Source organism: Semicossyphus pulcher, unplaced genomic scaffold (genome assembly GCF_022749685.1).
Source record: "Semicossyphus pulcher isolate SPU_LCO1_2020_fin unplaced genomic scaffold, fSemPul1.0.p SCAF_21, whole genome shotgun sequence".
In the NCBI taxonomy this organism is placed as follows: Eukaryota; Metazoa; Chordata; class Actinopteri; order Labriformes; family Labridae; genus Semicossyphus; species Semicossyphus pulcher.
In genome coordinates, this window is record NW_027211695.1 from 19,956,099 (window position 1) to 19,982,271 (window position 26,173).

General features: G+C 42.6%; 4 protein-coding genes across 5 annotated transcripts; 2 read left to right on the top strand and 2 right to left on the bottom strand.

Annotated features, from left to right (window-relative positions):
• Window positions 1-2,056: 2,056 nt before the first annotated feature.
• LOC138600943 (transmembrane protein 272-like) lies at window positions 2,057-5,965 on the bottom strand. Of its 2 annotated transcripts, none has more exons than XM_069672502.1 (5): window positions 5,885-5,965; window positions 3,488-3,568; window positions 3,350-3,400; window positions 3,059-3,265; window positions 2,057-2,514 (listed from the first exon to the last, which is right to left on the bottom strand). In XM_069672502.1, the coding sequence occupies exons 2-5, from the start codon at window positions 3,549-3,551 to the stop codon at window positions 2,306-2,308; spliced, it is 531 nt and encodes a 176-aa protein (XP_069528603.1). In that variant the 5' UTR covers window positions 3,552-3,568; window positions 5,885-5,965; the 3' UTR covers window positions 2,057-2,305. The 2 variants fall into 2 exon arrangements, with proteins under 2 accessions (XP_069528603.1, XP_069528604.1); XM_069672503.1 differs by having other exon boundaries at window positions 5,896-5,946.
• Window positions 5,966-7,787: 1,822 nt separating this feature from the next.
• On the bottom strand, window positions 7,788-15,884 carry LOC138600903 (calpain-5). Its single transcript, XM_069672441.1, has 12 exons — window positions 15,720-15,884; window positions 12,186-12,317; window positions 11,871-12,082; window positions 11,550-11,742; window positions 11,285-11,478; window positions 10,883-10,960; window positions 10,261-10,681; window positions 9,999-10,121; window positions 9,722-9,918; window positions 8,667-8,785; window positions 8,332-8,468; window positions 7,788-8,240 (listed from the first exon to the last, which is right to left on the bottom strand). The coding sequence occupies exons 1-12, from the start codon at window positions 15,882-15,884 to the stop codon at window positions 8,064-8,066; spliced, it is 2,148 nt and encodes a 715-aa protein (XP_069528542.1). The 3' UTR covers window positions 7,788-8,063.
• A 4,902-nt stretch (window positions 15,885-20,786) lies between these two features.
• cnpy4 (canopy FGF signaling regulator 4) lies at window positions 20,787-22,580 on the top strand. The gene is made up of 6 exons (XM_069672629.1): window positions 20,787-20,928; window positions 21,108-21,234; window positions 21,430-21,526; window positions 21,701-21,823; window positions 21,915-22,032; window positions 22,171-22,580. The coding sequence occupies exons 1-6, from the start codon at window positions 20,844-20,846 to the stop codon at window positions 22,302-22,304; spliced, it is 684 nt and encodes a 227-aa protein (XP_069528730.1). The 5' UTR covers window positions 20,787-20,843; the 3' UTR covers window positions 22,305-22,580.
• A 155-nt stretch (window positions 22,581-22,735) lies between these two features.
• Window positions 22,736-25,526, top strand: LOC138600431 (zona pellucida sperm-binding protein 3-like). The gene is made up of 8 exons (XM_069671856.1): window positions 22,736-23,113; window positions 23,249-23,355; window positions 23,528-23,628; window positions 24,513-24,684; window positions 24,857-24,974; window positions 25,062-25,144; window positions 25,250-25,356; window positions 25,450-25,526. Exons 1-8 carry the CDS (start codon window positions 22,736-22,738, stop codon window positions 25,524-25,526), a joined length of 1,143 nt encoding a protein of 380 aa, XP_069527957.1.
• Window positions 25,527-26,173: the final 647 nt, after the last annotated feature.

Sequence of the window (26,173 nt, forward strand, 5' to 3'; positions counted from 1 at the left end):
CTCCTTGTGCTGCTGAGAATCTGAGCTGCTGACAGGTCGCCGCTGCTTCAGAGTTGCCAAACCGCCACCTCTTTGGTGTGCGCATGCTCAAAAGAGGCGTTCACGCCTATAACTGCTGGTTGTAAAGGTGACTGACGCCACAGTTGAAGTATCTCGGGGTCTTGTTCACGAGTGAGGATACAATGGATTGCGAGATTGACAGGCATATCGGCGTAATGAGGGCGTTGTACCGGACGTAAGGTTAAGGTTAATGGAGAGTAGTATCAATAAAAGAATTGATAAGTATCCGTATCGATACTGGTATCTATAAAATCATGATGAACTAAAATGTGACTAACGACCGAGAAAAACTGCTGAACAAGTGATATTTGTTATTTTACTACATCTTTCTCTGTTTTCACCAGTTTTTCTGCTTTATGTTGTCTGACAACACTGTCTTCTGTCTGATCTACAACTATATATGTGGTATTTACGTTTATTAAGGGTTTTGGGGTGTTTTAATACCAGCATGTTTAACCTTTATCCTGGTTCCAATGTTTCCAAGCTACAAGTTAACAAGATAATCATGAATCATTAATAATTTCCCCATTATTTGGTGAGAGCAGCCATAAAAAAGCTATTATAGTTTGATTAGAGACCACTTCCTGTCATTCCTCTCTGTCTTAGTAAGACCGTACTTACATGAGGTTAAACGCGTCTTGTGATCAAACTTCTCCTGACACACACACACACACATGAAATCATTTCCTGTTTCCACACACATTATCCTTTCTCTTTCTCTTTGGACCGAGTCTGCAGATAACAAATAACAGAACTTTAATTGTATCAGGAACAATCACAAACATTTTAACATTTATTGCACAAACGGAAACAGAGTAATGCTGTTGGCGCTGTTGCTCCGCTCTTTGTATTTTACACATAACTTAGATAAATTGAACTTATCTGACAGAGTTTGATTTTTAAACTAAATTTAAAGTTATTGTTAAGTGTTTAAAATGTAGCCTTCGCCTGCGGGTTTAGCTCAGCGGCTAAATTGGCGGACCATATACAGAGGCTACAGTCCTCGATGCAGCGGCCCCCGGTTTGACTTCCCATGCTGCATCTAATCTCCAATCTCTCTTCCCATGTTTACGATACCATCCACTGTTCTCTCTCTCTCATTAAAGGCAAAAAAAAAGTAGCCATAATGTTAGAAATCAGCTGCGTCTCAATTCGGGGGCTGCATCCTTTGAAGGACGCAGTCTACAGAGGATGAGTCAGGGCATTTTAGTGTTCTTCAGCTGATTGTTTCACTTTAATGACTCACAACTTGCACTCATATGGCTCTGATCAGCTGCTCTGATAAACCCACTGTACTCGGCTAGCACCAAACAGACAAAAAGCTGTGTCTCATTTCAAAAGGCTGCATCCTTCAAAGGACGCATGCTAAGAAGGAGGAGTCGTTGGTAGCCTCTGTAGACCACTAAGGCAAAAGTGAGATGAGACGGTCTGTCTACGGAGGATTTCCTGTTTGGGTCACCAGCTGTTCTTGCCCTTACCTTTGCATTATCAAATGCGGCCTCCTGTTGCCTAGCAACAGGTAGCTAGCAGGCTAACAAGCGTTAAGCTATTATTGTTAAGATCATTTGTGTCAAGCCCCCTTTCATTTTTTATTATTTGTATTGCTAGCTTTTCGATTAAGATGAAACCAAAAACGTACATTTCAAAGTGTATTCCTCGGCCGCTTGAGAGTCCGCCATCTCGTTTGAATTGGCACGCAATGAATTACAGGATACGTTGGGCCGCGGAGGATGCAGCCGATGGATCCTTCGTGGCCCGGGAAAAGGAGGACGCATCTGAAGGAGCCTTCGACGCGCCGCTGTGACGCAATCTGCCTTCAAATGCGTCATTCGCAGGATGCAGCCCCTGAACTGGGATGCAGCTACAGTGTGCATTATGGTGTGAAAGAAATCATCCTCATTGCAGTGCATTATGGGAAAGATGTGGAGCATGTTTGGTTAAATTAGAGTCTGACTGAAACATTTGTTATATTTAGATCTTTTTATTATCTGTATAATCATTTACAGTACTCTTATGTTGTATTGTTCCTTTATATACATATATATGTGTGTGTGTGTGTGTGTAGAGTTTTTGTTAATAAAAGGGCCTTTCTGACTCAAATAGACGTAATAAAGTAACTATAAGGCAAACTTGATTTCTCATTTTATCCTGTATTCTCTGTCTCAACTTGAAGCCCAATTCCTGGCTTAAAATATAAACTATATATTATTTCCAAGGCAGCGAGTGAAATCCCCCCGAACAGCCTCTATAGATCGTCGTCGGGATCGGCTCGGCCGCACAGGTAGAGGCAGCCGAACACGCAGCAGCCTCCGACCAGGAAGAGGCCGAACAGGATGTAGACCAGCGTGGTGGTCCAGAAGGCGAACAGGTAGAGCGTCTTGTCACAGTACGGGTCTGTGTCTGTGGAGTTCTTGTTGTAGTTGGGCTGGTAGATGGAGTAGATCCACACGTTACCTGGAGAGACAGAAACAAAGGACGTGAATATATTTAGTCTCATTCATGTCTTTATTACAACATTTTTTGGGTCATTAAATGTGTTCAGTTTGGGCTGATTAAAAGGAGTTCAATTAATAATGAACTTCATGGGACGGGCCACCTAAGCTGTGATGTTTACAGGATGCTACAAGGTCACCGCTAGCTGCACTGAGAGGACTTAATATGTAGAATCTCTGGCAGACAGGGACATCTAGTGGCCGAGTCAAGCAACTACAGATGCCTGATGAAGGCCTGGTACCAAAACGCTGCAAATAAAAACATTTCTGCGAGTTAGACAGTGTGCTGGATTACCTGCTCCTCTCCTACGCACCTGTTTTGAAAAGGATGTACGAAGCGTTTTTAAGAAGTTGCCGACTTAACTGTGTGCTCACTCTGAGAGCAGAAGTGTGTGCTATCTGTTGACCACATCTGTCTTTGACAGTTTAAACCGGACGAAACAGAAACTGTTTTTCTGTTGTCGTGGTGTAAATGTGAAAGAGTCAGGGGTCAAAGTCAAACTCACCAGCGATAAACCAGCAGAAGAGGAAGAAGGACGTGATGGAGTTCCAGGCGGTGCAGACTCGGCTCAGCGGGTTCGTGGTGCCGTCAGTGGGCTCCTGAGCGCACGGCAGGCAGGAGAGCACCGCCAGCACCAGGCCGAAGACCCCCACCACGATCAGGTAGATTGGGATGTAGTGCTGCCGCGGACAGTTATCCAGGTGTACCACACCTGTTTGAGGACAGGAGATTAGTCAGGCAATATTTCACAATAAAATTATCAGGAACTGTCTGTGAATGTGCATCAATCACTCACCGATTGCAATCTGAGCGATGGGCATGATGCACAAAAACACCTTTGAACATGCTGCAAGAAGAAAGGATAGAATTAGATGAAAGCACGGATACACAGAAAAAACAGGGATGTGTGACTCTGACTGTCAGTTAAGCTCACCTAGTGCGGGTGCTGGGGCCTGAGGAGGCCGGCGGATGTGTTGAATAAGTCGACTGTTTGACATTGTCAGCAATAAGGTCTCTGACCGACAGAGGAAGATGAGACAGAAGAGATGAAACGTCTGCACACTGAAATCTGAACGTGTTTATGTTTTGAAAGTACACGTCAACAACATTTAATTCATCATTAGCAATTGTTGAATGTATCACTTAGCTTGTTTTATAACTACAAATGTAGCTACTACTACTAAATAAATACAAGTGAAAAAGTGTGACGTGAAAATGGACATCATAAAATACCCCGAGCCTCACGTGGAGTCTTCAAATCGCTGACGTAGTATGACTAAGCACTTACGTGAAGGTCGGCTGAAACCAGTAAATATTTGTAATGTTTGCTAAATAATTAAAGGCAATTATAATAACTGACGCATGTTTTCAGCACGGCAAATAATAACTCATTTCACCCCTCAAAGTCTGTTTACAGGTCGTGGAAAGGTCAACTGGATAAGTGGAAAAGTTGCATCAATCCTTTTGTGGCTCCAGAAGAAACGGTGTCACATTGACTCAAGTGATGTCACTCGAGTCAGCGTCAGATGACTCCGAGAACGACGAGTTTGAGAAAGTAAAAAAAATGAAGGTTTGGCGCTAGAAAAAATTGAGTTTAGGCTAGCGCTACATTAGCTGCTATAAGCATAAACAACAGGAATCTCCAACTGTACTGTCGGCAGTGGGGTTGCATCGTGGGTAATGTAGGCACAAGGAAGAAGAGTGTGAAAATAAAAACGATGATATCGCTGGTTCTGCTGCTGCTTTGAGTTTTATATTTTAAATGTAAACTGGTGACACGATCTTTATGATTTCTAAACCTCCAAAGTCGGCATGCAAATAACGGCGTTTTAATTGACTACATTCCCCACAATGCAACGGGAACGCACCTATCATTTATACTATAGACGTCTCTTGAATTTCTTCTTTCAAACACAAGACTCTCAGTGTCTCCAAAACCACATACTATCATACTAATCATACTAACTGTGACGTAAAATTGAGTATGTCATGCGTTCCCATCTCATAGTATGCAATTTTGTGTATGGGAGAAATGCCCGGATGTATACTAGATCGGCCCGGATGTTTGAGTATGAGACGGGAGCTCAATGGTTGTACTCAACCGCCCCAAAATGCATTGCGGCTATTCAGCTTCTACTATGGCGGAGATGGACCGGAGATCAGATTGGACATACGTAAACGATTAAGTCACGTGAGACGGAGAAGACGGCTCTGAGTATGATGGCAACGGCATCCTAATAGTCAGGTTAGTAGGCAGTATGCAGTACATACTGTTTGAGTATGTAGTAGGCAGTACGTTAGTATGCGGTTTCGGACACAGCATCTGTTTGTAAATGATGACCTGTCTAAAAATTTTAGACGGCAAGCCAAGGCCGAGATGACCACAAAGACATCATGATGACATCATCAGGGTTTAATTTTTGTAGTTTGACAGCTCCCCTTCAGAGTCACATGAGATATACTAAAACCTCCTCCAGAATTGTTTTTATGATGAAAAAACAAAGATGTGTTTTTTGTTAAAATTGTTCCATGTTCTATTCCAATTCTATTTGTGGTAGGCACAAATTGAAGACGAAAGGAGCAGGAACAAAGCTAAAAAAGAAAATAGACACCACTTGTTGCTGCTCATTAGACTGATTTAGTGACGGGTCAGGTCAGTTCACTCATCCCAGCCTCTATTCAATTCAGCAAAAATACCAGCATAGGCTGAAAAAGTGACAACAAAGGACGTAATGATAGAATTCATGTTCACACACAACACGGAAGCTATTTTTACGTGTGTTTTTCAATTACAGCAAAGAGGTTTGGCTGCATTCCCACCAAAGCCAGTTTGACCAATATAACAGGAACATCATCGACAAGAAACAACCTGTGCACTGCGACTTAAAGACGTGATAAAAAATGTCATTTCTAAAGAAAAATATATATTAAATCTTAATAACATGAATTTAAAACGATAACTAGTAAAATTGCATTCTGTAAAAACATACACATTATGTTTTAAACCTACAACAGGTTAGTAAAAATCAACTGGGGCACTGCCGACAAGTTAAAGTTCACTGAAAGGTATGAAACTTGAACAAAACTTCAATGATACGCTTAATAATGGCTGGCATACAAACCAGCAGAGATAACGTTTAACCGCGCCTCGCCTTTTATTTTGTAAGTTTTCTACAGACTCAAAGCCCCGCCCCGCTGACGCACCGACGTAAAGTCAACATCAGCTCTGTGATAAAGTTTTACCGTCGAAGACAAAAACGTATCCACTTACAGTAGAAGTTACTTAGAGTTTAAAACGGCACAGTTTCTTGTTTGAGCCCCAGACTCTTACCTTCAGCTTACCTTCCTCGTGCTGCTGCTGAGAATCTGAGCTGCTGACAGCCAGCCGCTCCTTCAGGGATGCCAAACCTCCACCTCTCTCGAGAGCGCATGCTCAGAAGAGGCGTTCATGCTTTACTACTGATTGTAAAGGTAACAGACGCCACCGTGAAAAAGCAGCCGAGATTAGATTAGCCTATATTCAAATGTTGTTAGGGCTAATAATATTTATAGATGTAGGAATATGTCCATCACGTTAATGTTGCAGCTGGTAAAGGAAGGGCGTATTACTTACAAGAAACACGGTAGTTTTTACTTTTTAACAAGGAAATAAAAACAACTAATCCATATAATAACACATAAAATAAAGTTATTGATAATTATATCAAGTCCAGTACATAGTAACTTTTCACACTTACCCATTATAGCGCAAAATATCAATTTTTTCACTTCCTGTTCAGGACAAAACGCAAAATAACTTGGTCTTACGTGTACCTGAAGTCACATTTGTAATGAAATTGTTCATATTTAGAGCCATCCTACGAAACAGATGCTAAATTACCTGTAATGAGGACTCACAGGTAGATTTATGTTTGACTAAACGGTAGGGAAGTGATAACGCTTTCACACTCATTACATTTAAATGTTTTACGAGTGTCATTAGAGCCATTATTTATTGACATACAATATCTTATCTCTAAACAGTATTGAATGCACTGGGTCGTAAACACTTCTGTAGCATCATAAAGCTAATCGCGTTAGCCTATAAACCCGGGTCCTGGTAGTTTATAATCCTTTACTTTGAAAAGCAGCTCTCAGGTTTAAGGGAGTCAGGCTCGTGATAAACAAATACATTCTAATGAGGAAAGATACCTAGTGAATATGCCGTCGCGTCTTATCGGCAGCTTGTAGGCTATAGTTTGCACAAGGACAGAGGTGTGGATGGAGCTGAGGCCACATACGGTAGCTGTTTGAGGTTCAGCAATGTTGGACTGAAGTCTGTGAAAGTATCAATAAAATAAACACACTCTTTTCTCTTAGTACGTGTGAACTCAGATTAAGACAATGCAATATGTCCGTTTACATTGGGAATCAGCAACAACAACAAAAATCCCTCTCACAGGCCTATTTTTTGATTTTATATAAATGGCTAATTGATATGAGGCCAGGCATGCGTGGGTTCTCTCTGGCTACTCTGGCTTCCTCCCTCAATCCAAAGACGTGCTCCACAGGTTCATGATGGATGGATGGATATGAGGTCATCTGAAGTCTGCAAACTGAATAAAGAGACAGGTGGAGAAATGCAAACAAATCTCTTGGAGCTGAATTAAAAGTGAAAGTGATCCTGTATAAAGTCTTTAGAATGTGTTCTTTTCTATAAATTATAATAAACGTTTCCATCCATTTTCTTCCACTTATCAGGGCCGGGTCGCGGCAGCAGCAGGCCCCTCTCAGCAGTCACGTTTCCAGCTCCTCCTTCCGAGGCGAGCTCTGGCTCTGCCCTGGGTTCACCTCCCAGTTCGACTGGCCCGGAAAACCTCAAAAGACAGAAGAAGAGTAGCAGCTCTACTCCAAGCTACCTGCAGGTATCAGAGCTCTCCCAGCCCAGCCTCACTTCAGGGGAAACTCATTGTGGCCGCTTTCCACGACCTCGTTCTTTTTCATAAACACTTCAAAGAGTTAAAACTCCCACAGACATGAATCAATGGACTTTAATACTTTTGGACTTTTGATTTACACGTGTGGTAATTAGAATAAAAACAGACAGTTTAAATATGTAAGAAAATGTTTTCATAACAACAACTTAAATGTGAGTTTTCACATTTAAATTCAAGCATTTTAATAATTTAAATAATCAGAAATATTCAAGACAACAACAACAGCAAGATAATAAACTAATAAAATATGAAATATAACAACATTTGGCAGAAGTTTCTGTAAAGGCTGACGCCACAAAACACGCCCACCTTTACATCTGACCAGCAGATCACCACAGAGCATCTTTTAAACAATATAAACTTTCTTTACGTCGACATGAAACTGCCTGAGACAACGTTTGTCCACTGTTTGTTGTTGATAGCAGCACCTTTGTTGTTAAATGCTATGTGCACTTTATTTTCCAGCATCTTCTACCCGAGAGGACGGATTTTATAATGGCTTGATGCAGTTACCAGGGCAACCAGACGGTGCTGTCACAAGTCTGCGAGGCAGACGCTGGAGGACGTCTCGACGTAGACACACCCCCTGTATCCTGAGCGCGACTGGCCGCCCCGCAGGTCGATCACGTGGCTCCGACTCCTCTCGGACTCGGACGTCTTCAGCCGAGCTCCGCCGAGCACCGAGTCCCACAGCAGACCTCGCCTCCACAACTGCACACAACGAGACACACACACTGGGACTGAGTATGTGTGTGTTCGCACTCTGCGTGTGTGAGGAAGGGGTGGTATGAGTGTGTCAAACCTCAATAGAGATGTGTGTGTTTGGGCGTCGCCTGTAGAAGATGGCTCGCAGGTTGAACTCGGGGTTTCCTTCCGCCTTGAACACGCGCGTCCGTATGGAGTCATTCTCACAGCGCACGATGGCATAAACATCCGGAGCTGTGGATCACAGAACAACACAAAACGGCTTAACAGGAAGGTTAAGTTTGACCAGCAAGGTGTGTTCATTTTGTAAGGTAACAGCTTGGAATGCAGGATAATAACGGTGTTTGCGTGCTTGTCACCACATGCGTTTTGCCTGCATCTTATGGCCTCCTTTATGTGTTAAACTAGAGGGGAAGTGTTGTGCTAATCCACCTGTCTGTTTGGGCGAGTTGAGTCCTGACGCCCTGCGGAGATGGACTGTCGTCACCACAGAGGGCTGAGGTAGAAAACACAGGAAGACAGAGGGAGGCGGCAAATCCTCCGTAAGTTCCCTGCACATGAAAAACAGAAAAACAACGGAGGTTGGCCGAAGGTTGAAAAGGACTTTTTATTATCACAAAACATGCACACCTGAGCCCGACCGATATATCATTTAGACGATATTAAAAGGCCAGTTCGCCGATTTTAAACCTCAGTCCTATCATGCTATCATTGGGAGCTAACGCCATTATGGTAGGAAAAAAAGCAATTTGGCTCTGAGCCTTTGGAGGACGCTATCCACTTCTCCAACGGGACCTGGAGGGAGCTCGCTAAGCTACACTTCCTCAATCTAGGACGCCCGCCTCTGATGTCATGTCTCGTTCAGAATCGTCAGTTTGAAATGTAGACTGCAGAGCTGAAGATTTTTTAGACGATCCACCGGTATATTCTTTCGGATTCTGTCCCGCTCTGAGCCGTCGCCTGCAGAGAAACGGTCGTATTTCACTCCAGCGTCTCTTGCTGGGCCGTTCCTTTCAGAGGGAGGGGCGCAATGCATGCTGGGTGTTGTAGGAATGTAGAATGGGCGAAACCACAAGCTGTTTGTACAACTTTCACCACAGCTATGGCACCAATTTCAAATATCACTGCCTCCATCAATTACATCGATTACAGGAACACCAGCTTTGTAACTGACTGGCTTTTTCCAGGGGCGAGCTGCTCCTTTAACTGCAAATTTAGGCTGTTAATATCATCTTTTTTTTTCCAATATCCTTTTTTAAAGAACATTAAAAATGTTGAGGGTGATTTAGAAGTGGTAACCTTTATTTTGGAAAAGTTATATTAAGTTTAAGTTAAGTTTAATAAAGCAGCATTCTGAGTATATTTGGATGGTCGTAACAGTGCAAAATACACACATCACTGTATTGCCTGCCATATCGGTACTGATATCGGTATTGGTATAGGTCACCAAATCCCCATATCTGTCAGGCTGTCAAACAGTCACACACCTGAGCGTGATGTGGGAATGGGAAAAGAGGCGTAACAGGAAGCGTCCTGTGATTCCAGGCAGGAAGGTGGTGGGCAGCACGACGTAGCGCCCGGGAGCCAGAGTCCCCCTCAGCGTCACACTGCGGGAGTCCATGTAGACGGAGCTGGCCGCCTGCTCCACCACACACTGCACCCGGCTGCGGCGGTTCACCTCCACCTGAGCATCAACAAGTCAGGCAACAGGAAGTTTCATCTTTTTTTATTGATTTATTTTGTGTTAAGCTGAACGCTGCTCACCTTTAGCACCTCGAAACCGATAGGCAGGTTTTCTCCTCCTCCATCTTTCCTCCGTATCCTCCTGTCCTCCTGCTGCAGACAGATCAGCACCTCCTCCTCTTTGCCTCTCACCTCAAACATGAACTGGAAAGCCAGAAATCATGTTTTTTATTATGTTTTTAATGTTTTGTTTACTTAAAATGCCCTTTTTTGTATTTTCACCTGCGTTTTATTTTGAAAATCCCCTAAAAAGAACTCATGGGAGTTTCTTCTTTGGTGTTACCTGTGGATTGTGCAGGAAAGTGTCCCTGTGGTTGATGCATCCTCCACATCGACTCCTCTTATCCATCTGCTCCTCCCACCCTCCCTCCTCTCCTCCATCATCCTCCTCTTTTGCCTTTCTCACAGTCTTAACTCCTCTCTCTCTCTTCCCTCCCTGCTGCTGGCTCTCCCCGAGCCTGGCCTCCTTCCGGTTCCCTCGCTGCTTCATCCCTCCAGGTTTGCTGTTGCTTCTCGCCAAACTCAGCGGGTGGTTGCCGTGGAGGGCGGAGGGGGGAGGCGTTCCAGAGGAAGCAGGAGCAGGAGACCACTCCCCGTAGTGGCGCACTTCTCTCCAGTGAGAGCTCGGCCAGAGCAGAGTCCTCTCCGACAGCCGGCACACAACTACATCAGTGAAGTAGCGACAGAAATCCTCGAAATCCATCCTGAAGAACGAGAGGCGATAAATTAGCATTAGCACAATTAGCATTGGTTTGGTTTTGAAGTCTTTTTAGTTCCCCTGATTCTGGTGCTTAAAATAAAGGTTTTTTAAATGCATATTTTGATACAATCGGCAGGAAAATAAGCAACTACTTCACTGGAAAGACATAAAGATCCAAACATTTAATAAGGGAATAAAAAAGTACCAGAACTCCCCGACGTCTCGAACGATAAGACCCATCTTCTCCCTCTCGGCCCGACTCATCTGCTGCCACTGCTGCGACCTGCAGGGGGCGTTCAAGGGCAGAAATGTCAAAGGCAGCAGAAAGTAATAACACGCTCCATGGTTCAACATGCTGTAAGTGACATATGGAAAATAGAGCTTTTATAGATCCATTTTGGCCCCTTTCATCTCATAGGTTCATAATGTACATGGCAGATGTCAGCGTGTAAAACATTTCCAAAACTGTTGTAAAAAAGCTGCCATGGCACGTTAAATGTCACGCTGAGGCTGGTAAATGTCAGCGACGGTTCTTCTCCCACAGCTCCAGCAGACTTTAAATGCACTCAGCAGTCACACATGTGACAGAAAAAGCAGAAGTTCTCACCCCTGACTCCAGGCTCCCGTCCAGTCTGTGGTCCCCCACGGGTTCCTCATGCGCACCACGAAGAGTCGCGACATCCCACACGTATTCAGCAGCGTCTCCGTCAGCCGCAGCTTCCTCACTGCTGTGATCCCGTAGGCGTGTCCTCGCACCAAACCGCAGTCCAACACTGACTCCACCGTCTCCCCCTCTGCTGGCTGAGAAACACACCAAACTTAAAAGAATGTATCGCCACATTCACTGACTGGTCTGTTTCAAGAGGCCTTACTCGGATGGAGCAGGTGATGAGGGCTTTGCGGTCGTGGGCCTTGGCCAGCGTCTGGAAGAAAGTCTTCCTCTGGTCGCTGTGCAGGCTGAGGGCCTCGCGGTCCAGACTGAGGGGCTCCGAAACCCCACCGGTGAAGTCGATCAGAGCCTCTGCAGTGTTTCCTCCCTCCAGGGCCTCGTAGCAGCCGTTTAGCCTGGAGAGCATCCAGATAGAGTGACTGGAACAGTGAAACATGGCTTCTCCATTGGTGGCATCAAATGGAACCAGGACATTCTTACAAAGTCTAATATCATCACATATCAACCAGCATCCTCCACTCACTTGGCGTAGGCCTTCTCCAACAGGGCGCTCCAAAATTCCCGAGGCGTGGCCGAGCGGCAGAAGAGCAGCACTCCATCCCCACTCACTGGCAGACGGTCGTCCACAACGACGTCCATCCATCGGCCCAGTCGCCAGAACCGGAAGTGGAAGATTCCTGCGTACAGGTTGAGGTGCTTTGGATTCCACTCCTGATCCATGTGGTCGGGGATCACCTGAGAGGAGAAGAGCAGGGAGGTGAAACAACGAAGGAAGGAGAAAAAAAAGAGGTAACACAAGAAGGAAGTGGAAGAAGAATGAGGAACATAAATACAGCACCTTCTTCCACAGAGACGGCTCAGATGCCAAGCAGGAAATGGCAGCCACCATCCAGCAGTTACCCAGACTGCCCTGGTGCAAGTCACGAGTGCTGATGCCATCGACAAACAGACGGGGGTCCTTGCAGATCTCCTGGAGCGTGAGCACAAGAAAGAAAACATGGTTGTTTGTTGTCCTCGTCGTTAACACAAGTAGCAACATTAGCGTTTACATAAAGTCATGTTTGTGCCCACTGACTCCAATTTCATTTTAATTTGAGCTCCAATTTTTTCTCCTCCAACTTCTGAGGGAAATATGTGGTTCTTAAAGCTACAGTGCTACCGGTAGCTAATCGCTAGCTTTGTCTGTTTTTCAATGCTTTAAAGGTAAGTACAGTTGTACACGTTCCCCCTGCCTGCTGCTTCTTTAAACAATACTGATGAGAATGGTGTGAGTGAACCAAAACAGTTAGCTCGAGGACGCTAAAATGCTCTAAATGAAGTCATTTCTTCTACAAATAGAGTTTATATACTGCTATTTATGTGCTACTATTTACTATTGAGTTTATAACTCATTTGCAACAGCATTTATGTTTTGGGGGAAATTTAATACCGACCAAATTTTTTAAACGCAAAAATGTTACGTAGCAGCTTTAAAAAAACATTATTGTTGTGGGTCAGAAAACAGTTTAAAGATGCTAAAATGCTCTTTAGACACTCCTATCTTCTACAAAATGATTCTATGTACAACTTATTTGCAACATTTTTAGAAGAAATTTTATCATAACAAATTTTATGTAGCAGCTTTAAAACGCAGTAAAAATGTAGGTCCTAAAACCAAAACAGTTAGCTTAAAGATGCTAAAAAGCTAGATAGCCCAATCACCCATTGACACAAATTGAGTTTATGTACAACTTATTAGCAACAGCAAATATGTTTGGGGGAAATGTAAAGCAGACAAAATGACATAGCATAAAAATTTCATACAGCAGCTTTAAAAAACAGGAATGTTGTGAGTCCGAAAGCCAAAACAATGAGCTAAAACATGCTACAAAGCTCGTAAGACGGCCTTTTCTTCTACAAATTGAGTTTAACTAATTTACAACAGCAAGTATGTTTGGGGGAAATGTAAAGTAGACAAAGTCATCTTTTCAAACATAAAAATGTTTTAAAAACAGAGCTGTTCTGCATCTGAAAAACCAAAACAATGAGCTAAAACATACGGAAGAGGATTAGGGCCACTGAAAAAAAAAAAAATGAAGGTCCAATAAATTTTTTATTTTTTTTTATTCTGAGAAAAAAGTCAGAATTCCGACTTTTTTCTCAGAATTAAATTTTAAATTTTTTTTATTGGACCTTAAATTTTTTTTTTTTTCCAGTGGTCCTAATCCTCTTCCGTAAAAACAGGCTAAAAAGCTAATCAGAGCAAATATTGATTGTATAGTATGTCGCTTATAAAAAACAAAACAATTATCTGAAAGATGAAATAAAATGGACCAAACCTTTGCTAACATAAACATTTTATGTAGCAGCTTTAAAGTTGTGAGAACGGAAAATCAAAACAAAAAGCTGAAAGACGCTAAACTGCTCTGTAGACAGCCCTCTCTCCTTTAGGTTCTGTTTTCAGTAGTTTGGAACAGAAGTTTTGTTTTCAGGGACTAAATTACATTTTATTATGAAAATATTTAATAACCTCTAATGACAGTTAGCAGCTTCACAGTGCTTTACGAGGCCTGGGAGCTGATTCAGGGTGTCAGAGCTCTGCTGAGGAGACAGATCCTGTCTGTGTGGACCTGCTGATCTCCGTTTGGACAGGGTCAGGTAACACAAGAAGTGCTGCTGGACACACACACACACGCAGGAACATACACACTCGGTGCTCATAACCTCGTTAAAGGCAACTCTAGACAAGATATGAATCTTCCTTGTGATCATATCGAGTTCATAGGAAGAAAAAGGCCACCTGGACGGTGAAGGGGGCGGTTAATGGGGGTAATAGTGTGTGTGTGTCAGCAGAGTGAGGCGACAGATGTCACTCTATGATCCGACTCCCTGTTGATACACGCTTAAAATACCTGAGTGGAGCATTAGGAACACAATACCATTAACCCTTTCTCTCCGGCCCCGAATCAGCAAAGTAACCACCAGCAGGGTTTCACACAGACGCCCTGAAAAGAGCATTTCAGTCGTTTTATTTTGTTCACACAAGTCTTTTCTATGTTTTCATGCGTTTTGTTTTAATTGGTTAATCCATTCTTTTTAAATTTCCAGCAACTAATCCAAGTCCAGGTCAAATACAGTGAATCATTTACCAGGAACCAGGCCGTATTGTCTCTGTGGTTTTCTGTCATGTCGGGGGGCGCTGGTTTGGCCCGGTTGGTGGAGCGGGCGCCCCGTGTACAGAGGCAACAGTCCTCGACGCACTGATCGCAGGCTCGACTCCCGCTCTGCCCGCTCTCTTCTCCCCACGTTTCCTGTCTCTCTATAGCTGTCCCATCGACTAGGGGCCCAAAAAAGTTATCATGTTGGGGCGCTGCGTCCCATCCTCGGCCCTTTGCTGCATGTCACCCCCACTCTCTCTTCCCCTGTTTCCGGAACTATCCACTGTCCTCTCTCTTAATTAAAGACATCAAAGTTTAGCAATGTAGAGTGAAAAAAATCGAATTCCGCGGAATGTGACTGCTGTCTTTGAACTTTACGACCCAAAAATTTGATAAAACTGAGCAGGAGACAGGAAACAAAAGACATCAGCAAAATCTGTTTTTGGGGAAATGTATTGCCAATCACATTTTTTACATAAAATCATGTTGCATCTTTAAAAAACAATAAAGTTGTTAGCCCGAAAACCAAAACAATGAGCTGAAAGACACTAAACTGCTCAAGACTAAATGACGTTTATATACAACTAATTTAAAACAGCAAATGCGTCTCAACAAAGGCTTAAAAGGCCAAAAAAAAGGTCTTAAAATGTTTTTAGTTTAGCTTTTTAAAGAGTTCCTTAAAATGTGACTGACATCTTTTAACTTTTTATAATAAATAAATAAATAAGAAGGAGACAGGAAGCAAAAGACATTTGAAAACAACAGCTCTTGTGACATCAAATGTGTATTTTAATTCACTTTGTCGCCGTTATTCTTGACTGTTCAGAGACTCTTTTAGTTTCTCTCTTTCCCAACAACGCTCGATACGAGCCGATAAATAAACTGACCTCCATTAAAGGCCTGTTGTCCTGCTGTGGCCACAATAACCGTCTATACTTACACACAGCTGCGCCCATCCCAACACTGTGCTAAAAACACCTGGGCTATTTAGACGGGATATACAAATAGCCGAATAGTTTGTGGGTGGTTATACACACACACTTATAGAGCGTTCCATCGGCAGCACGCGCCGCTCGCTCCCCGAGGGCTCAGGTGTCGCTGCCTGACGCCTCGCCGATAATAGAAAGTGCTTTAATTAACATAATGTGATGGAAACGCTGAGCCGGGCGGCGAAGTTACACGAGGGTGGACTCAAAGATAGTTGTGGTGGTTTGAAGGCTTTCAGGCAGACTCACCCGGGGCCTCTTCCAGCTCAGACCCGGCGGCGGCTCCCTCCTGTAGAAGAGCGACTGGGCGGAGGCGGGGAACAGAGGGTCTTTGAAGAGCGCTCCTCGACGCAGGCAGGCGCGCCTCAGTTTGTGGAAGCTCTGACCCTGGAAACTGTGCACCCGCTCAGGCATGGCTGCTGGAGAGGAGAGGGGGAAGACGGCGAGGAGATGAATAGTTCATATGGAAACGTCCCCTCAGTGTGTGGATAGAGTTACACTGACAGCATGTTTATAATGACAAAACGCACCAACGTTAATGTTTGTTTACATGTTGTTAATAAAGTTTTATTCCTATTTTAGCCTTTGCATTAATTTGACAGGATATAACGGGGTTGCTCCGATACTGATACCAGTGTGTGTGCGCGTGCGTGTGTAAGGTAATGGTACCGTTTTAGTCATCAGTGATACGACCTGCTTGGGCCTCTGAGTCAGCAGTGTGTGTGTGTGTGTGCGCATCAACTGGTGTGTGTGTGAAGCAGTGTGACTTCTCTGTGTCAGCGGGAGTACGACAGAGAGAAGACTTCAGCGCGTGCGTGCGTGTGTGCGTGCGTGTGTGCGTGCGTGCGGGGTCATCTCGGGGCCTTGCTGTGCAGGTGCTTGCGTTTGCAGATGCCGTGCAGTTCAGTGTCGATTATCAGAGACGGTTTGATTTACTTGTATCGGATGTACGCAGAGAGACACAAACACGAGAATAACACACGTAAAGAACGCAACAAATTCATGATTTATCACCTTTTTCTGTTTGTTTGTTAGGATTCCTTGTTAGCTTTAGCATAGCAGCTATCAAATGTAGATGTTTATCATTAATGAATTTTATTTATTTATTCATTATTATTATTTCGTTAAAGGAAGAATAAGGATTAAGTTTGATACCATTTGTGTTATTAATATTTTTGAGTATTTAGGCTTTTATTTTGATAGAAATAGATATATAATAGATAGATAATAGATATATTAGAGATAGACCGATATGTTTTTTTCAGGGCCGATACCGATACCGATTATTAGTAGTCAAGGAGGCCGATAACCGATATTTGGAGCCGATATTCATTTGCAGTAAAAGTGAAAATATTGGCGTCAAAATTTTGAATAATACAAACTCCAACACTTCACTTTGTTTAAATGCCTTTAAGCATATGTTTATTAAACAAACAAACAAACAGCGCAGGGAGTTCCCAGGGTCAGCAGCATCTCTTATAAAGTTAACTGAAAATTTAAATAAATAAATAAATAACTTCCTGAAGTTTTATGAAGTAATTAAAACTAAGTTAAATAAAATTTGCAAAGAAATGAACTTTTTCTCCTCTCCGCCGTGTGTGTGAGCGCTCTGCATGCACAGCTCTTACTGCTGATTGGCTGTTACCTGTGCCATGGCTCTGCGTGTAACCAATCAGTGCTGTGGGTGGGTTCTAGTGACTGCAGACAGAGAGGCGCGGCTGCATCAGAGCCAAAATAACCCAGTTTTAAATTGATCTCTTATCGGCCGTCGGATTAAAAAAAAAATTTTTTAAAAAGGCCAATGCCGATATGTGTCAAAATGCTGAATATCGCTGCCGATAATCGGTCTATCCCTAAAATATATATATATATATATATATATATATATATATGCATTTAAGACAGGGCGGGTGATCCACTCTCCCCGTGCCACAGTGGCTGGTGTTATTTTAAGTTTTGTTTTGTTTTTTCTGTTAGTTGAGGCCAGGTCGTGGATTTGGATTTGTTGGTTGAATCTTAGCAAACATTCAGAGCTGCATGATGTCCAATCTCCTGGTTTACTCTCCACATTCACACTGGTTTAAACGTGTATATAACTGTACATGACTCTACTTTTAGGTCCTCTGTTGATGTGTGTTAAAACTCATGTTCTTCACTCTGTTGCTTCACTTTGAAGTGTCCGTCTTTGCTGCAGTATAATGAAGACTTAACTGAAGATGTAAACACAGCGCAGACACAAAGAACAGCTTCAGAGGCAGCCGCACAGTTTGTGTAAGAAGAGACGACTCTTTAACTGTCGAGGAGCTTTTATCAGCTTAAAGCTGACGTGTTAAATAATGCACGACTGAACTGTGAGTTAACAACGATTAGAGAGGATACTCTGCTGGAGAACAACAACTAGAGTTATATTACCATACTTCTTATTGCTGTACTACATCATTGATACCACACACTGTATATTATGTTACACTATATTATTACAGTTTACTTTTAGTTTACTATTCATTTACTGTTCCATATCATACATTATATACATATACAGTAATATAGCATACTGTACAATACCATACATCATTTGACACTCTGTTCATGCTGCTGCACTCGTTCTAAATTGTGTTATATTACATTATAGTTCATTAACCAACAGTTGGTTCTGATCAAGTAATCTGATTGGACAAGAGGCATTCCATTAGTGCTGATATACAGAATAACATCACTTGGACTTTTCACTGTGTGTATCACTCCGCCAGCAATGCCAGGTGTTCTGCGCTGGTGCCTCTGAGTCACACAGCAGACTCTTACTTCACTGGCTGGCTGAACATAAAAGCAGCTGATCTGCGGTCACCTGTAGACACACAGTGCAGGAGGATGTTTGGGTTGCCTGGCAACAACAGTCCAGTCTCAGTTAAGCTGCGGAGCTAGTTGTTGGTGGAGCAAAAAGTGATCTATTATTGATTAATACTGTTTACTAATATTTGCCGCTTGTGTAACTGTTGTATAAAAGCAACATCAAACTCGTGGTCGTGCAGTCTCACTGATCATCACTCACTCTCGTGTGATAATGCTTCACTTTTATATTGCACCATATGTAACACTAGATCTCATGTCATACTGCAGAAGTGTTGCTACCATTAACCGTCACTTTAACTTCTACTCCGATTTGTATAGCCCTTATTTTATCCTCTGTATTTGATCTATTGTTGTTTGTATTTACTTGTTATTTTCTCTTTGTGTTGCTGCAACACCTGAATTTCCCGTCTGGGGATCAATAAAGAATGATCGTATCTTAAATGAAAAATAAGTGGGTTTGTATCTTTACTTTCTTTAAGAATTAAAAGCAAAGTTTTACATCAGCCTGACAATAATTAAATTATTATTAAGTATTGACATTTAGATGTTTTATTATCTAGTGTTGGAATGTGTATTAAAAGAGCTGTCACCGAGCGAGTGACAGCTTGTTCCAGGGCTGAGATCTGAATGCTTCCCTTGAGACCGTATTTTTTATAATAGTAACCTTATTTTTATGGTCCAAGGAGCTAAAGTATCAGTCATTTTATTACAATAATCATTGAAATGTAACCAAAATAAACTGCTGTTAAATTCTTTACCTTAAAGTCAGACTAGACGTGTCTTCGCTTGTTTTCCTGAGTTGAAACGTCTCCTCGTGCGCAGGCAGCGATCCTCCTTTTGTCCTCCTCTTGTCATTTAAGGAATCCACATTCTTCAGGGACATTCATCTGTGCTCCTTTCTGACAAACAGGCAGCATTTGTCCGCTCCCTCCTCTTCTTTCTTCTTCTTTGTCCCACAGTCAGCTGTTAAAAACTGTCTCCTTCTCTCCTCTGAATCCGTCGGGGCTGCTTGATCGTCATCTTTGTTTCACTGGACCTGAAGGGAAAAAAAAGAGAATGAAAACTGATGCTGCAGCTCGATGCGAGCGCTACACGCTCCCAGACAACATCTCTTATGTTTCATCTGAGTGTGTGTGTGTGTAACAGCCTCTAGACTTGATGCACGAGTGTGTGAGTCCATGTGCATACAGGCGTGACCCATAGGATCAGGATGACACTGCAGTGTAACGTGACCTCCCTCCACACAGACAACAGGCAGACATTCCCCTCGCTAAGTGACATAACACACACTTATAGGTGGTAAACTACTACGGTTACCACAGCAACTCTTGAGTTGCAGACACTTCATCCTCTGACGCGTGTGTGTGCAAACTGTCCTGCTGCTGGAGAACATAAACAAGCGTGTTTTCCAGGAGTGTGTGTGCACGTGTGTATGTCACTCACTGCTGCTCGAGCTCTGCTGGATGGAGCACATTTCTCCTCGTGTCTCATTAATTTTCTTCCCCTCTTTCTTCATGTTAACATGGTCTTCGCTTCCCTTATCTCTGCGGTCTCTTCTCCTCTTCCCTCCTCCGCCGCACACTCCTGGAGTATCTGTTGCTGTCGAGTGTGTTGCCCCTGACACCCGAGAAACCGAGAGGCAAGCAAGCGGCGTCTATTTTAACCACCTCACAGCCAAATATCAACAGAATTATCTTATCTCATTCCTGTGGGATTAAAGCTGAACTATATAACTGTTGACAAACCAGATAGTGTCTGCTAAATTACTACAATGGCAATTATGATGATTATTATTGTGATAATAATAAAGTAAAAACACATCCAGGGACAAAGAGGGTTGTGGTTGACAAAGCAACATGTCTATTAAAGTATTAGCAGCTGTCTGCTTCTTTGCTTTTATTATACTCCTATTTTTAAAACCCATATTTGCTCACCAGCTTTTAAATACCTCCCCATTTATATTTATGGACTTTTGAAAATTGTTTTGTTTATAAATGAGGAATAAATGTTTTGTTTTTAGATATGTTTATATGCGTCATAAATGTACTAAACAAATATTATTACGTCATGATTTTTCTTTTTTAATATGGTTATATGCAATGTAAACATTATGTTACACAATAGTCTCTTTTAGCATACATATATAGCCATACATTAGCTTTCCGTGCAAGTACTACAAATTGTAATCGTGTCTCTGTTCAGTTTTAAGCGTGTAATATGGCTAAAAACAAACGGGAAAATGTTGAGCCGTAAAACTAAATTAGGTAGAAATGTGTTCAAACTGAATTTCAAACGATGTAAGTGTAAAATATTGAGTAAAACATTTTACACTGCTTTACTTTATGAAGTACTGGAGAGTTGTCCACTTCTTCTATCGACCTGCCCTGAAATCCATCAGTTCAGGCATCGACTCGTCATGTCTGTTTGGGTACTCTACGCATGCGCATTTCGAATTCGCCTCCAAAAATGCCGATGTGGCTGCTGTGCTTTTAAATTTTAAGTTTGTCTGTTGGTTTTAGAACGATGAAACTTTTAAGAATATTTTTCTTTTGCGTCTGCGGTTTTGTCACGGCACAGGACGACGAGAGACTTCCGAATAAATGCGAAGGTAGGACGAAGACGTGACAGTAGCTAGCTGTTATGATGCTATCTACGGTAACGCTATGGCTTACGACTACAGTATAGCATGTTTACATACATTTGAGTGTTCGAGTGTCTGCTTAAGCGCCGTGACATGTAAATACATTCAATGAGGTTTGATTTATGAGGCTTTTACCTGTGTTTCAGTGTGTAAGTTCCTGACGGTGGAGCTGCAGGATGCTCTGGCGAAAACTGGTCGGTCCAAGGAAGTCCTGGAGGTTGGAGAAGTGCTGGATACAGGCAAGAGAAGAAGAAAGATCAAGTACAACACCTCGTGAGTGAAGCCTGGAAACTATTACTTTTGTATGAATGCAATAAATATAACTTTAAGCTTCTTCAGGGTCAGAGATGATATTTGCAACTGGTTGGATAATCTGAATAGCAATCCTCATGACTAATAGACGATGTTTTTACTGCTGAAAAGTTTGCTACTGTGTGTGTAAAGCCAGGACTTAACTTCCGTTTACAGGGAAACTCGGCTGACTGAGGCTGTAGACAACATATGTGAACGCATCCTGCAGTACAGCGTCCATGCAGAGAGGCCTGGCAGCCTGCGATACGCCAAGGTGAAGATGATCTGTCTCCATTCTCATGAATACTTTTCATCATGTTTGAAGCTTTGCTGTTTACTCCATCATGGAGTATACCTGTATGCTTCACGTTAAAATACAAATCTACCATGCTATTTTTGTCCTATTATTTGTCATCTGCAAATATTTATCTATGTTTGTGTATTGCAGGGAGCCAGTCAGACCATGACGACCCTGAAGAACCTGGTCCACAAAGGAGTTAAAGTGGACTTGGGTCTACCTTTTGAGCTGTGGGACGAACCCTCTGTAGAGGTGTCAGACATGAAAAAACAGGTCCGATAACTAGCGTACATAATTTAGGGAACATTGCTGAAAAGTTAATTATATTCATTCAGTTATTGTTTAAATATTCTGTTTTGTTCAGTGTGAGACGATGCTGGAGGAGTATGAGGACGTTGTGGAGGACTGGTACTTCCATCATCAGGACAAGAGGCTGGAGAACTTCCTGTGTCAGAACCACGTCCTGGAGGAGTCGGAGCAAGGTTCACTTTTCATCCTACATTTTAGCTACAAATACTTTTATAAAAGAATACATGTGAGATTTTGTGTTCGGAACCACACAAACAGAGGATGACAACAATCCCTAACAATTATTTGTTTTGTTTCTCTCCCTCCCTCAGAATGTATGGAGGAGGTGTGGAAAGGAGACATGGGGAACAAAGGAGGAGCCAAGGAGGCAGACGGCGACAGCACAGAAGAAGAGGAGGGAGCAAAAGAGGAGGAGGGGAAGACGCATGACGGTGTGGAGCTTTGAGGAAAAGCAGAAGACAATCAGATAACGTCGACTTTAGCTTTTATAAATGGATCCAACAGACGGTTAACAGACACTATTTCTTGTGCCAAATCATGTTTACATCGGGAGGTCGAATAGATTTTAAATGAATCCTGTTACTTTTATATGAATGGTGAACTTTTAAACACTATTACAGTTTAAAGTTTCTCCTATAAATGTTCGAGACTTTCAAGTGTTATATTCTGTTACAATTTTCTTACATAATATGGTACATATCAGTGTTTTCTACCCTAAAATGCAGCCTTTAAATGCAATATGTACAGTTTTTCATTGTGAATAAAATGATTTTTTACAACACTTTGTATGTTTTTTTTAAGTCTTATTTTGAAAGTAACTAATCCCACATGATTAGTCTCAGGTGTGTTCCTGCTGACAGCCACACTCTCACCATGATGCCTCTTATACCTGTCTACCTCACAGTTTCTCTTATAGAAACAATCCTATGCTACACGTACCAAACCAAACCTCTCTTCCTGTCGTTCTCTGACTTGGCCGCGCTTGAAGCAAACTCTTTGTTTCAGTCAAACAAACCAAACTCTCGCTCTTCAGGTCCGAAGATAAAGAAGACCTTTGTGTTGAAGTGTCTCGAGGACAGCATCGAGGTGGTGATGAAAGCTAACCTGTTAGACCCGGGTTTGCCTGTGGAGCCTGCGCACTTGACGCTCGGACCTGTCGACGCTGCCACTCAACACTTCTGCAGAGCGACAGCGTCCGAGAGCGGGGATTACGTCATCAGAGCGCCTCTGACTGACTGTGGCGGCGAAGTGACGGTTTGTGAGCCTCTTAAACATCAAATTATAATCTCACTTTCACCGCAGAGCAAACACATTTAAAAGTGTTAAATAGATCATAGCTGCTTAATGCTGCCACCAAGTGGTTTTACTGTGATAGTGCTTTTTGTGTAGTTTACCCAGAGTGCTTTGCTGTACAACAACCTGCTGCTGTACTCTCCTCCGACATCAGGCGCGTTGCAAGTAGGAGCTGCAGTTCCTGTGCAGTGTGAATATGGAAGGTGCGTTACTCTGATCCCTGATTTTGATTCATTCATTTTCTATATAATAATTTAATATAATAACCACTTTATTTGGGTAATTCCTACTATAGATGACTCATTTTATTTCCGATTTCCTCCAGTTTCTGTAATAAAAATGCTCCTCGTCTGGTTAAATCCCTCCACCCTGCAGGAGGTACTCGGTGAGCAGCGGGGCCCTGAAACCAACCTGGAGTCCCCTGATCTCCAAGTCAGAGCGCCTCCATCTGGAGTTCCACCTCAGGCTCATGACAGGTAAGTTTTCTTCAGTCCAGTCGTAAAACAATCTACTTCTTACTTCTGAATGTAATTCCTGTTCAAAAGACTGGACAGGAATAAACAGTGGCTCAAAACAGGACTGTTTTTATAGTTGTAGCACAGCCCAAAAGAGTTTAAAGAGGTGGTATTATGCTGTTTCACATTTAAGGACATAAATATATAATGTTACAGTGTTGGATGTCCAGACTAAACGTGGGCGAAGTTTCAAAGCTGTAGGTAAAAGTATGTTGGAGAAATCCCCTACTAAAAAAGTCTCAGTTTCAGACAGACTTCTCCAGATGCTTCACTTTGTGATGTCACAAAGTGGAGGAACTCTATATTTGGGCCTCTGCCCGAGACACAGCAGAACTTCCTGCCCCTGGCACAGTTCAAGGACACGCCCACCCGGCAGCTCAGTCTGCTCAGTCAAGTTGTTTCAGAACATCTTGGAGAAAGTGTTTCTTTGGCTGTGAGAGAAAGACATCAGCGTTTCTTTCCCCAAAGGACAGCAGCAGACATTCATTTCAAATCGAAGAAGTGACGTTTACTCTTTGCCAACAACTCTAACACGGCCACAGGGTAGGAGGCGTGCCTCAAACACTGAGTTCTGCCTCTCTGCAGGTTTTAGAGAGCTGGCCAATCAGAAGAAAGAGAGCTTGTAGGGGCGGGATTTCTTAAAGAGACAGAGCTGACTGAGTCGTTTCAGACAGAGGCTGTATGAGGGCCTGCACAGAGCGCCAGTGTGAGAAAAACGAGGCGTTTCTTTTAACTGTAAATTATGCTAAGCTACTCCACAGGTATCACAGAGTGAAATATGAAGCCTGATATTAGCATAATACTCCCCTTTAATTTCTATGTTTTTGGTGCGTCTCGTTCCTCAGATGATTGGAGCGGTGAGAGAACGTCGCCTGTTTACTTCCTGGGTGAAACAGTCAACATAGAGGCCTCTGTCGATCATCATCTTCCTCTTCGTCTGTATGTAAACGGCTGTGTGGCCACACTGACCTCTAACGTGAACTCTGACCCCAGCTACCCCTTCATAGACCACCAGGGGTGAGTCTATGAAGTCTACAGCGGTTCCTCTAATCAATCCTACAAATTAAAGCAGCAGTATTTATCCATGTAATGTCTGTATCCTGTACTTATAAAATACACCCAGATTTCTGATGTAATAAACGAGGAGGATATAAGTTAAATCTGATAAGGATGTTTCTGTTCTGTGCAGATGTTTCACAGACTCACAGCTGCACGGCTCGGGCTCCCGTTTCCTGCCCAGACTCGAGGACAAACTCCTCCACATTCAGCTCCAGCCGTTCCTCTTCCACCAGGACCACAGACTCACTGTGAGACTTGAATTCACAAGGATTTAAGACGGATTTATGTCGACATCAAGAAAATGCCTTAGAATTTGTTATACTGTCGTCCTGTAGATTTATATAACATGCAACCTGGAGGCAGAGCCCATTTCAGTCAAGGACCCAGTGAAGAAGAATTGTTCTTTTATAAACGGGAGGTCAGCTTTATCCGTCTTCTTCCTGTCGTCCACCAAAATAAAAGCTCAGCTTATTCACAAAATATGACACATATGAAATAGTAACAAATCTTCTGTATCCGTCAGGTGGAGGTCAGTGGATGGTGATGACGGTGTCTGTGAGAGCTGCGGCAGCAGTTCCAAGTCTAACCACAGGAGGGCGCTGAGGAGCCGAACACAGCACAGACAGACTGGTATTGAAGTTAAAACCTGTAGTGATGATGTGTTTAGCACTGAGTAATGAATTATGAAGTGGTTGAATTAACTCAGATTCTTTGTCCTTGCAGAGCTGCAAAGAGTCACCGGTCTGGGTCCGGTGATATTTCTGACTACAATGAGAAAACATCTGTATCGACGTAATTGAGTTTAATAAAAGGGTGTTGGAGCACGTTGTTTTGTCTTTACGTTCAGAATACTTTAGAATGACTCGGCACAACTTCATCATTTACAATATACAACATCAAACTACATCCAAACTACATTTTTACTGAATTTTATAAACATATAAATTACTTTACATGGTTGAATCAGGATTATTTTCAATTTCAGGACTGCGGTAACAGGAATTAATTCAGACAAATTAAACCAAAATACAATCCTTCCATAAAAACTATTTCAAAATAAATATGACAATACGTTGCAAACACTTCAGGCCTGTGGAGAAGAATTTCTTAAATAGATTCTTTGGAAAGTAATTTGTTGATCACACTGGCTCTCTATGAAGTAGTGACTCTGAAGCACATCTGCCATTAAAAACGTTTAATACTGAGAAATAATACGTTAATTTGTCAGATTTACCAGACTTCTTTCAGTGGATTGATATGATCACAGTTAGTCCTCCGGGCTGTGTGATTAGAGCCGCATCCCTAGCAACGGTCTGTTCTTCTTAGCAACGGTCTTCTATGGAGAAATAGCAGACCTCCGTAATTAACCAATCAGAATCAAGTGTTTAACACAGCTGTGTAATAACTCAAGTTAGACACCACTGTAAGACCATAAACAATATTTCCT